We start from the raw sequence: 12882 nt of genomic DNA on the forward strand, positions 1-12882 counted from the left end.
CGCACCACCACGAGGATTTAGAGCGCATTGGGAATTCGGCATTCCAATTTGGGGAGAAAAAATCTAATTTTTAAATTATTATTATTGCAATATATAATAGTAATATTTTTATGTAATTATTTACCATGATGCATTGCTGTGTAGTCACTTTATTTTGGCGTAAAACTAAAGGAAGTGTGTATTATTATTTCTGTGCTTTCATCATCTCATCAGTCCATAAAACATCAGTGCCAGATTTATTTACAAACTTCTAATGACCGAACATATTGTGAATTATGCAAATGTGCAACTGAAGTAAATCTAGAGTGCTTTAAATACGGTATAATGTGGTCAGCTGATGTTAGCACTGAACTCTAAACACAGCTGTTTTGTATATTACACTCGGGCTGGGCGACAGGACCATGTAATCAGATATTGATGATATCGGACAAATACCCCAATGCCGACATCGATATATTAAACAGTAGCCCAATAGTTATCATTCACTTACATTTTTAGATACTTCTCAAATTATTAAAACATTTAAAACAATACAGATTAAAAAGGCCGGTTCATTTTAAAAGCATTCTAGATTCACTTTAATTTAAATTTTGCTTATCATATCACAGTTCAAATCGCAATATTTTTTCAAATATAATATAATTATAAAATATAATTTCAAAATAATCGCAATATGACTTTTTGTCCAAATCGTGCAGCCCTCATTATAACCTATTCTCTACACACAGACATTAACTGTAATACAAACACTGAGCAACTAGATTAAAAAAAAAACATGAATATGAGAAATTTAATAATTAAGGAAATACAGTCTTATTCAAAGTTATTTAAAATACACAGTTTTAAACCATAAACTTGTATTCATCATCCACTCCATTAAGAAACATTTTATTTAGCGGGCCATGAAATTAAACTAAAGTTTTCTTTTTAAATTAAATTATGGCGTGCATCCTTACGATTTGCTAAGGGATAGCGCAATTTAAAAAACAAAGATGAACATGATTAAATTATAAAATAATGCAAAAACATCTTGAACCTTAAACTGAGTTCCATTTCATTTTCTTTAGGCAGCATTACTGCTTTAACGAAACACAATACAAACACAAATTAATAATAACACAAAGGAAATTATTAGGCAGCATTCATTTAGGAACACAAGGGAATTAATTAGACTTACACGTAATACGAAACTGGTGTTCCCTGTCTGTCACTCACTCGATGTCGTGTCAAAGTAGTGACACTAGGGGTTCACTCTTGAGAGCCCCAATCACCTTTGCTTTATTCAGAAAAGGCCAATGAAAATTGGCAAGTGGAATTTGCATGCCACTCTCCGCCCCGGACATACGGTTATAAAAGGAGATGGCGTGCACCACTCATTCAGACTTGTTCTTCGGAGCCGAGCGCATGTGTGTATGTGTGTGTGTTCGTCCCGTCACCTTATTCCTTGCTGCTGGAATTATCAGTGGTCACCCTCGCATGGTCGAGTGTTGTTCTTCCCCTGGGTCCACAGGTGTTAAAAGAGTATATTCCAAAAGAGTATATTTTCTCTAAAAGAGCTCACACAAATGATTGGCATCTTTTTAAAGATGTCCTTTCACCTTTGTGCTACTGGGTGTGGCCATTATCTCTCCACACCGGATGGCCATGAGATCTGTCTCGAGTGCTTGAGTCGCCAGCACGCCAAAGCAGCTTTTGTGGAGGGGTCAAGTTCTCACTGTGAGAACATGCTCATGAGAACATTGCTGTCGAGGCTCTCTTCCTTCTATGTGAAGCAGAGAGCCACCGCGGCTGCTTCCCGACCCGGTCCATCCTGCGTTGAAACTCAGGCGGCTGCGTCAGCGAGGACCTGGAGGAACCGACCAAGGCTCCCTTCCAAGGCGTGTAAGTTTTCTTCATCACTCGTGGCAAAGGCTTACAATGCCGCGGGTCAGGCTGCTTCCACCCTGCACACCATGGCCATCCTGCAGGTCCACCAGGCCAAGGCGCTCAAAGATCTGCACGAGGGTAGGATCGACCCAGGGCTTATGCAGGAACTGCGTACCGCGACCGACCTCACTCTATGGGTGACGACAGTCACGGCACGCGCCCTGGGCCAGACGATGTCCACCTTGGTGGTCCAAGAGCGGCACCTGTGGCTCAACCTTGCGGAGATGCATGACGCCAAGAAAGTCCGCTTTCTTGATGCACCCATCTCCCAAGGGGGGCTCTTTGGCAACACTGTTGAGGATTTCGCCCATCAGTTCTCAACAGTGTAGAAGCAGACAGAGGTCATCAAACACATCCTGCTGTGGCCCGCGCCCCGTCTGCCTCTCGCCAGGGCCGTCCTCCTGTGGTGCCGGCCTCCCCACCATCGGAGCCCATACGCCGGTCTTTGAGAAAAAGGTCTTCCCGCAGGAAGGTGGCACCGCCTGCCTGCCAGCCGGCTGCCAAGAACCCTGGACGGGCTTCGAGGTGGTCCTGAGACGGGCGACCCAGGGATGAGGCAGCTCTCATTGATGACTCTGACCCAGGTGTGTGCACGGGCCCCCCACTCCCGCCCCTGGGTCAGCACGAGGTGGGTATCCCAATATCGCCGGATGCCTTCTGGGCTCTGGCACCCAAATTGTCAATAAAAGAGCAGTTTCCTTATTCCCTGGGTCATTCTCCAATGCTCAGCCCCTCCGGCCCTCGCAGCTGCGACAGCCAGGGGCTGAAAGTCTTTACGGTCAGCGTGCGGGATGCAATCCAGTTCACCAGACGGCCGCCCAGGTTCAGTGGCATCCTCTCCACTGCTGTGCGAGGCGAGGATGCCTCGGTCCTTCGGGCAGAGGTCACCACCCTTCTGGCAAAGGAAGCGATAGAACCTGTCCCCTTAGCCGAGTAGCACAAGGGCTTTTACAACCCTCTCTGCGAGCCTCTCACCTCCCGGGCATCCTCAACCGTGCAGCAGACGTGGTCTCACGGCAGGTAACGCTCCGCGGGGAGTGGAGACTCCACCCCCATGCAGTCCAGCTGATTTGGGAGAGATTCGGAGAGGCGCAGGTGGACCTGTTTGCCTCCCGAGAGTCCTCTTACTGCCCCCTTTGGTACTCCCTGTCCGAGCCTCCCCTCAGCACAGATGCCTTGGCGCACAGCTGGCCTAGGGGGCAGCGCAAGTACGTGTTTCCCCCAGTGGGCCTCATTGCTGAGATGTTTTGCAAAGTCAGGGAGGACGGGCAACAAGTCCTGATGGTTGCACCATACTTGCCAAACCGGACTTGGTTTTCAGACCTGATGCTCCTGGCAGTAGCCCCTCCCTGGCGCATTCCCCTGAGGCAGGACCTTCTCACTTAGGGGCAGGGTATGCTCCGGCACTCATGGCCAGACCTCTGGAATCTCCATGTCTGGCTCCTGGATGGGACGCGGAGGACCTAGCAGGCCTTCCACCAGCGGTGGTAGACATGATCACTCAGGCCAGAGCCCCCTCCATGAGGTGGCTGTATGCTCTGAAGTAGCGTCTCTTCGTGAATTGGTGTTCTTCCCGTGGGGAAGATCCACAGAGATGCGCAGTCAGGTCTGTGTTGCTTTCTACAAGAGGGACTGGAGAGACGGCTGTCTCCCTCTACCCTGAAGGTGTACGTGGCTGCTATTGCAGCACATCACGATACACTGGATGGGAGACCCTCTCGACAGCACGACCTGATCACCAGGTTCCACAAAGGTGCGAGGAGATTGAATCCCCCTAGACTGCACCTGATTCACTCTTGGGATCTCTCTGTGGTCCTACCTGCCTTACAGAGAGCCCCCTTTGAGCCCCTGGAGTAGGCCGAGCTCAGCACTTTGTCCCTGAAGACGGCCCTCCTGGTGGCGCTCATTTCTATCAAGAGGGTGGGGGACCTGCAGGCGCTCTCTGTCACCAGCGAATGCCTGGAGTTCGGGCCAGCACACTCTCACGTGATCTAGAGACCCCAGCCCGATTATGTGCCCAAAGTTCCCACCTGTCCCTTCCAGTATCAGGTGGTGAACTTGCAAGCACTCCCTTCAGAGGAGGAAGACCCGGCCTTGTTGTTGCTGTGTCCAGTTTGCACTCTGCACATCTATCTGGACCGCACACAGAGCTTTAGATGCTCGGAGCAGCTCTTTGTCTGCTTTGGAGGGCAGCAGAAGGGGAAAGCTGTCTCCAAACAGACGTTGTCCCATTGGATTGTGGATGCCATTTCTCTGGCTTACCCATCACAAGACCTGCCGTGCCCTTTGGGAGTCCGGGCGCACTCCACCAGAGGTGTTGCATCCTCCTGGGCACTGGCGAGGGGCGCCACTCTAGCAGACATTTGCAGAGCAGCGGGTTGGGCTACACCCAATACCTCTGCGAGGTTCTACAACCTGTGCATAGAACCGGTTTTGACCCGAGTGTTATGGGGTAACAACAGGTAGGCCAGGCGGCCCGTCGGGTGTATCGCTTGCATTGCGGCTTTCCCCTTTTGAGGTGATAATGTGCGCTATCTTGTCCACAACAGTTCCCCGTAACTGGACACCTCTTTAATTCCTTAAGCACTATTCGGTGGTGAACTCGGCGGAGGAGTGACGCCGCCAGGCCCAGTACTCGTGGTATGCCCCTTTTCAGGTGAGCCCGTGTACTTGGGCTCAGTGCTCCATACGTGGTGATTCCCCCCTCGGTAATCCCGTATGATGCATTTCCACTGTTCGATTTCCCCTCAGGTGAACCTTGTGTCTCCCCTCATCAGAGCTCTGCTCTGCCTCGGCCACTGTTGCTGTGTACCCTCTCTGTAGACAGGATCCTCCCCAGTGGCATCATTCCATATTTGAACTTCCCCGTCGGTAAGTCCATGTGAGGTATTCTCCACGTTAACCTCCCTCCGACAGGATGTGGTCTCCGTAGTGCTCTCCCTCCTGGAGAGGGAAGAGCACTTCCCCAGCGCTATTCTAGCAGGTGCTCGGCGGGAAATTACTTAATACAAAAATCAGGAAAGGCCACCACCTGTAGCTTCCTCCCACCCTTATTGGGACCCGGAAGACACCTTACCTAACTCGCTGGAAGGTCATGACGTGGTCGAGCGCTTGCTGTGAAGCACGCAGCAGCCTGCCCGTGTCCGCTCCTCTGTACTTCGCGACACAGTTCAGCGTCTGCAGCGTTTCATATAGGAATCCCTAGTGTTACTACATCGACACAATGTCTCATTCCCTCCATCAGGGCACAAAGGTTACACCAGTATCCAAGATGTTTTCTATTCATTTAAGCACAGACTAAGTGTAGTAACAAACTGTTGTATTCGTTTTCTGAAAGTAGAAATCCACAAGAGGTTATGCTTTATTTATATTTCAATTATTGTTATTATGTTTACATTGATAATTATCATTAGATCTCAATTTGCATTGGTAATTTTCCACCTGTTTTCGTAGACAGATACTTGCGTGGCAACCCGGTGGAGGAAGTTGGAGATGGTAAATGTTTAGATTTAAGGAGGTGGTTATCTACGATTTTTTGACCACTTTGCCATTTTAATTGTTTTTTCATTTCGTTTGAAGTGTAATTTCAATTTAGAAATATCCCTGGTTAAAGTTTTTCATGTTTCAATAAATGAATTTATTCTTTAAAGCAAAGAAGTCAAGTGCATGCAAAAATAATCACGGATCCCTCGATCCACGGCTAACCTGTAAAGGCCAACACAGACAATATAAAACCGCTTTAATTAGATCAAGTACAGTCAAAAACGTAACCTTTCTTTTGCAACATCATCTAACGCAGGTATCTAGAAAGGAAAACAAATATATTCACCTTCTCCGGGGTTAAAGCATTGCTCGATGAAGTAACTACGTGACCAGCTGAAACCCTGTTCTGAGGGACTGCTTGTCGCAGACACACACAAGAACTTTCGGGCTGTAAGAGACATGAGGGGAAAGTGAAGAATGTGACGCCAGTTCTGCTTAGTGCAGAGCTTTTAATCATAGATTTGATGTTTTCTTTGTAATATTTTTAAATCCTATTTATTTATTACTTGTGTCATAACGGCAGTGGTGGCACGGGTGTTGATGATGTCATCGAATATCGCAATATTTATAAAACATCGTGAAAATATTTCTTGTATATCGCCGACCCCTATAACACACATAATAAGAGCACAAGATATACGATACTCGTAAACTTCTGCGGCTCTGTATTTCAGAGCCTGATGGGTCAGTTGAGGTGAAAATGGACTTCGAAAGAGCTTGTGAATTGTTCTGTCATCTGTAGACACAGACTATAATGAAAATGAACAATTTGCAACTTAACTAGCTGATAATTTCTGCTCGCTACCTCACTAATATCACAGATGGTTATGTTCAATTAAAGTCGGCATGAAATCAAAATTCACCCTATTTATTTTATGAATGTATGTTTCTGGTCTTATTATGAACAATTCATCCATGCATATTTAATTCTGAGCTCGTAATCTTTCATTAAAATGTCATAATTTGACTCTTCGTGACCGCAGTCTATAGTCAACAGTTTTTAGTCAGTTTTAACCCCTTCAAGATCCTGTCATTTATACCAGTGGTTCTCAACCTTTTTGACTCCAAGGCTCCCCACTGTCCAAGACAATATCTGAGGCCCCCTCGCCCAAAACTAGACCTGTCTGATTAAAATAATTAATCATGGATCATTTTTATTCTAGAAGTTTCAGAAAGAGTCTGTTTAAAATTTTTAGGCATACATCTGAAAGTATTTTTTTGCATTTTAATTAAGTTGTATTATTTTAATTATTTTAATATTTCTTATTTTTAATTAATTTTAAGTCATCTTGAGGCCCCCTTGGGAGTGTGCTGAGGCGCAGAGATGGTGAAGACTGTTCGGCTGTTTCCCTCCCAAAACCCTGTTAAATTTCATAAACTTAATGGTTAGGGGTCCACTGGCTTGAATTTTTACATCTCTGAGAAATAACAGTGAATTTGTAGTTGTGTTCGAGACATTTCACACCTAAATGCTTCCATCGGATGTGGAGAAATTTACTGGATTTTGTTTTTATTTTTAATGCATGTCTTGGGATGTACAGCACAAGTAAGTGTTCTCTATTCTTTATATTTAGTGTATTGTGATTCAAAACGTTGAAAGATATTTTACATGCTTGTTCATCTGTTTTGGACTTGTGCAATGGCAACAAAGACCGTGATGTGCTGTGTGCGTTTGTGAACTAATTATGTATTAATATTGTCAGATCATTGTTCGGTTCTCAGTTCAGTGGAAAAGCGAGCTGGTATTGAGATCGTCAGTTTCTCCGGTAATGAGTATGTGTACGTGGCTGTAAACTAAAGCCTACTGGCTGTTTTTAAAAGGGACGAGCCATTCGACATGTCCCGCCCCCACTTCCTGTTTCAGTAGGAAATACTTCAAAACACCAAATAGAACTGCATTTTTCAAGGCACTTCACTGCGACAGAAATCGTGAACGCCGTTAAAATACGATTAATTGTGCAGCCCTACGGTGAATATTCAGAAAGGTGTTTATTGACCCAAACCTCTGATTAATACAGAAATACACTCAAAAAAGGGATTTTACTGCTTGTTCAATTTACTTAAAGGGATAGTTCACCCAAAAATGAAAATTCTCTCATCATTTACTCACCCTCATGTCATCCCAGATGTGTGTGACTTTCTTTCTTCTGCAGAACACAAATGAAGATTTTTAGAAGAATATTTCAGCTCTGTAGGTCCATACAATGCAAGTGAATGGTGACCAGAACTTTCAGTCATAATTAGGCTCCAGTCGATCAATTAATGTCTTCTGAAGCAAACCGATAGATTGGTGTTAAACATTTGTAACTTTAAATCGTTGCTTCCAGCCAGCGCTGGATTGTTGTTTGAAATTGAATCTCTCGCATGACTTTCGTTCCTCTGTTGTATACAAAGCGCTTCCGACTTCTCGCGTAAACGCGCCATAGCGCTTACATCACTGATGTGTTGACTGCTGGCAGGAAGTGATTTTTTTAATGTTAATCAAGTTTTAATTATCATTTTGTTTCTTACACCAATCTAACAGTTTGCTTCAGAAGACATTAATTGATCGACTGGAGCATAATTATGCCTCACGGCACCCGTTATCTTTCATTGTATGGACAAACTGAGCTGAAATGTGCTTATAAAAATCTTCACTTCGGTTCTGCTGAAGAAGGAAAGTCATATACATCTGGAATGGCTTAAAGGTGAGTAAAACATGAGAGGATTTTCATTTTTGGGTGAACTAAGTGTTATTGTGTTATAATGTCTTTTTGTGCAAGATGAATATAAAGGATTATACTTGTTAGTGTTTAATGTTTTGTTATGTTGAAATTTAGAAGAGTTTCTGTCATGTTGTAGTTTTGGGTGGATCTTGAGCTAACGATGAGGACAGGTAGATGTCGCACATGAAAATGATTGTTAACTATAAGATAGTTACTAAACTACACTCTCTAGTGCTTATAACCAGCATGTATTTAGCATGCTAACATTCACTTTCACTAGTTAGTAAATAAATAAATAAGAGATTTATTTGAGTTACACTGACACATCTAATTTTGTAGGATTTCCTCAACTCAACTAGGTTCTTTCTACACAAAGCGTTTGTGTTGAGATTACGTAGTAATTTAAGTTAAGAAAACTCATTTAAAACATGTAGAACAACGGTCCATGGTTGAATCAAGTTCAGACAAAGAGCTGTTATTTGAGTGTATGTGTCTTATTGAGATTTCTGGAATATTGGTATAATTGTGTTATGTTAATTGTGTTTACAGGACACACACACATAGTCAGAATACAAATAAACTGTGATGAACATATGAATATTCTTGTGCATGCAAGCGTGTTTAGTAAAGAGAGAGAAGGTCCTGACCTCGTCCTGTTCTTCATGTTCTAGAATGGCCTGTAGGAACGCTCGGCGCTCGTGACTCGATGACTTCTGATCAAACATGCCGGCCTGAATCACCTTCTGATCCACGTTCAGTTTGTATTTAGCGGCTGCCAGGATCTTCTCTTCAACACTGTTCACGGTACAGAGACGGAGAACACGCACCTCATTCTGCTGTCCAATTCGGTGCGCTCGATCTTGAGCCTGAAGATCCTACAGACACACAAACATCAGAAACATACCTCAGTGAACGTACAGCCGCAGAGGAACTGCACAAACCATCTGAACGTCTCAATTAAAACACACTGTGAGTGAACGTGTCACCTGATGAGGGTTCCAGTCGCTGTCAAATATTATGACGGTATCTGCGCTCTGTAGATTGAGTCCCAGCCCGCCCGCTCTGGTGCTCAACAGAAATATAAAATACTGAGAAGCCGGATCATTAAAAGTCTTCAGCAGCATCCCACGATCCTCTGCTTTAGTCGTACCTGAAACACACACAAACATTCACTTACATTCTGAAGATGAGAAGCGCCATGATTATGTATTTCGCCTGACTTCAAGTCTCTGTGATATTCTGCTCTCTAGATCTGACTGGAATTCCTCTTTCAATGTAAGTCTATGAGGGTTTTCAGATGATCTGTTAGTAAAGTAACAGCACACGTCTTAACAACAACACACGATTTGAGGGATCATTCATGTCAGGAACACAAATGCTGCAGGACGACTTACAGGTGAGCAACAATGATGGTGATGATTAATTCAGCTGTGGGGACGGGGGCGTGGTCGTGTGTCTGTCTGCGGGAGAGAGAGAGCAGTAAGGCTCGTCACCTGGGTTGTAATTATCTCTTAACACCTGTCTCTTGTTGTAGTAATGACGGAGTGAGGCTTAAAAGGCACACCAGCTCACCAGAGGAGAGAGAGAGAGAGCACGACCTCGACGTTTATGGTGCGTTTAAAATCTTTTCTTTTGTAATCTGATTGAGTGTTGAATCTACGTGAACAGACTATGTACAGAACCTGAGGCAGAAAAAATAAAAAAGTCTTGCCTGCACTGCTTCATTGCCTCCTGACTCCTCCATTCCCCAAGAGAACAGAACTTGTTACACTGGTGCTGAAACCTGGGACTTTGGAGGACGCCACCATCATGGAATCTTTACCACTGGGCGAAGTCATCAAATCCCTCGTCGGCATCCAGCAAACCCAGCATCAAGCCCTCATCGAGTTACACCTGGAGCAGGAACAGCTGTTCCAACTCTTGCTCCAGGCCCAAGCGGAGGACTGGCAGGTATTCCGGAGCCTAATCGACAGAGAGGGGGCTGGCACTGCGACCCCCACCAGAGTCCACTTCCCCCGTGACCCTCATGAAGTTGGGGCCAGATGACGATCCAGAGGCCTACCTGGACCTGTTTGAAAAAAACGCTGAGGTGTGGAAGTGGCCGCCTGACAAGTGGGCGGCCCGCTTGTTGCCGTTACTCTCCAGGGTGGCACAGCTAGCGGCCCAACAACTTCCCACCGCCAGCCTCCTCAACTACCCCAATCTCAAGAAAACCATCCTGCAGTGGGTCGGTCGTAGTCTGGAGCAAAGTCGCCAGCGGTTCAGATCCCTGAGGTTCAGGAGACATGGCCGCCCGTTTGCCTTTGCCCAACAGCTCCGGGATGCTTGCCGGAAATGGTTGCTGGCTGAGGGGACCCGCGGCGCCGTGGACATCATCGACCTGGTGGTACTGGAGCAGTTCATTGCCCAGTTTCCTCGTGGGATGGCCTCGTGTGTCCAGTGCCACCACCCGACATCGCTGGAAGAGGCCATCCAGCTGGCAGAGGACTACATGGCGGCGTTTCCGGGAGGCAGCGAAGCAGTCTCTTTTTATCTCTCTTCTCTCTCCTGCATCTCAAACACCCCTCCCCTTCCTGTCCTGTTCCAGCTCCCCGGAGGTGGGGAGAAACCCCACCCAAACCCTTCCCCCGGGGTCCTTCCCCGTATCTTCCACTCCTCCTGTCACTCTCCGCTCTCCTTCCCAGGTTGGTGGGACCGCCCCCACGAGTGTGGTAGGGAGGCCTGGGCCGGTCTGTTGGGGCTGTGGGGAAGCCGGGCACTTCCAGGATCAATGCTTGGTCATGGAGGTGGCGACACTGGTCCGGATCCCTGATGCTCTGCAGGTCGCCCCCAATCGGGCAGGGGCATATCGTGTATAGTTAAGTCTAAAAGGGGATACATACCACGCATTGGTGGATTCAGGCTGTTCTCAAACCTCCATCCACCAACGCTTGGTGCAATACGAAGCATTGGGCACGGATAAATGGGTAAGGGTGCGATGTGTGCACAGGGATATTCACAGGTATCCAGTGGTTACCACTGAGATACTATTCAGGGGAATAAATTATAGGGTAGAGGCCGCGGTTAATTCCCGCCTCTCCCCTCCACTGATTTTGGGAACGAATTGGCCTGGTTTTAAGAATCTGTTAAGGGAAATATGTGTGGATGGGTCCTGTGGAATGTTGTCTCAGTGTGTGACATGCAATGCTATGGCTGGAGAGGCGGTGCCAGGGCCGTCTACATCTGCTCTGCATCATGATGACTCAGGGGAGAGAGTTCCTGTCCTCAGGGGATTCCCTGACTAGGATTTCCCTCTAGAGCAGTCACAGGATGAGTCTCTCAAGCACGCATTTGACCAAGTGAGAGTAATCGATGGTCAACAACTCCGGCCTGACGTATATATAGAGATAACAAGAAAAACAATTATAAATACACACAAAAATACCATTCATTTAATTAACCAAGGAATGGTTAATTTTTCAGTGGAAGACCCTTAATTTTTTTTTTTATATTAACATTTTCTGCCTCAAACAATGCAAGTTAACTTTTGTATGGTTGAAAGGGTAGACCTACAATAAAACTGTTAACTAAAAACACAAATGAGGATTCAATAAATCACCTAAAAGCGATCATTTGATCCAACCATAACTGTAATAGAACACCATGTTTTTGTGTCTCAGTGAATTATGTGAGAACTCCAAATGAACTCTGACCATCATCGACCTGCAGTGCAATCAGAGCAGCTCCTGACGAGCGCATGAAGATTAAATTCTAGCTGTGATGCTTCTGTGGTCCTGTGAACGTTTACACAAGGATTTAGATAGTGAACGCAATAGGATCCCCCTTGAGCGTCTTGGCTCTACAATACGAGACAACAGGCATTCCATTTGAGACATCATCATTTTGGCCAAAATATGGGATGTCCAGGCTGATACAGGACAGTTGGCAACCCTATGTGGAGATGATAGGATGGCGACTGCGCAGCTGGAGATATCTCGACTGCGTCAAGCTTTTCAAGCATTTTTTTATGCTGTCAAATATGGAGAAAACTGATCTGATTACCTCAGATTTACGGTGTATGCAGAAAAATTGCCGAAATTATATATAATTGCAAGCTACCGCAAATAATGTGGAGAGTGGCTGAATTTACATTAATTCTTGCGATTGCAAAAATCATAGAGGGACTGTTTCATCAGTCCTTTCCAGTGTAGACTGCTCAGTTTATAATAATGTATAATGTGTAGCTATTATTATTATTATTATTATTATTATTATTATTATTATAGGAGTGATGTAGTTTAAATGCACCGCTTGTGTCTGTTGTAACATGATGTTAGTAAACCACTAACTACAGCGAAAAACAAACTCACCATCCAGACGGAGATATTTAAAGTTGCGATAAGCAAAATAATCCTCCATTATGGTCATCAGTGATGTCATTTGACAGAAGAGCAGAACTTTGTGATTGGATGCTCGTAATTTGGGCAAAATTCGATCCAGCACCTCAAACTTTCCTGACGCTCGGTATAAGTCAGCTCTGTGGGTCAGAGGTTAACTCTAGGTCAGTTCAAGGTTAAACATTGGTGATGTTTTGTGTGTAAAATGTGACTGTTGTAATTACACTCACCCTTGAACTATACCGCCTGAAAACCCCAAATGCTCAGAGAACGACTCCTGCAAAAACACATTCACAGTAAATCAACACACATTTAAGTATTGCAGCGATGTT

The 12882-nt window shown here is 45.4% G+C and overlaps 1 protein-coding gene across 3 annotated transcripts in view; it reads right to left on the reverse strand.

Moving 5' to 3' along the window:
- Positions 1–12882, reverse strand: part of LOC127445989 (transcription activator BRG1) — a 53648-nt gene that overhangs the window by 22395 nt on the left and 18371 nt on the right. For 2 of the 3 annotated variants that reach the window (XM_051706559.1, XM_051706558.1), the window contains exons 22-25: positions 12781–12827; positions 12524–12690; positions 9161–9324; positions 8822–9049 (exon numbers count right to left, since the gene is read on the reverse strand). In XM_051706559.1, coding sequence (XP_051562519.1) covers positions 8822–9049; positions 9161–9324; positions 12524–12690; positions 12781–12827 — 606 coding nt within the window. Of the gene's footprint in view, positions 1–5755; positions 5858–8821; positions 9050–9160; positions 9325–12523; positions 12691–12780; positions 12828–12882 lie in introns of all 3 variants that reach the window. The other variant, XM_051706557.1, reaches the window with a different exon arrangement.

This window comes from Myxocyprinus asiaticus, chromosome 9 (assembly GCF_019703515.2).
Source record: "Myxocyprinus asiaticus isolate MX2 ecotype Aquarium Trade chromosome 9, UBuf_Myxa_2, whole genome shotgun sequence".
In the NCBI taxonomy this organism is placed as follows: Eukaryota; Metazoa; Chordata; class Actinopteri; order Cypriniformes; family Catostomidae; genus Myxocyprinus; species Myxocyprinus asiaticus.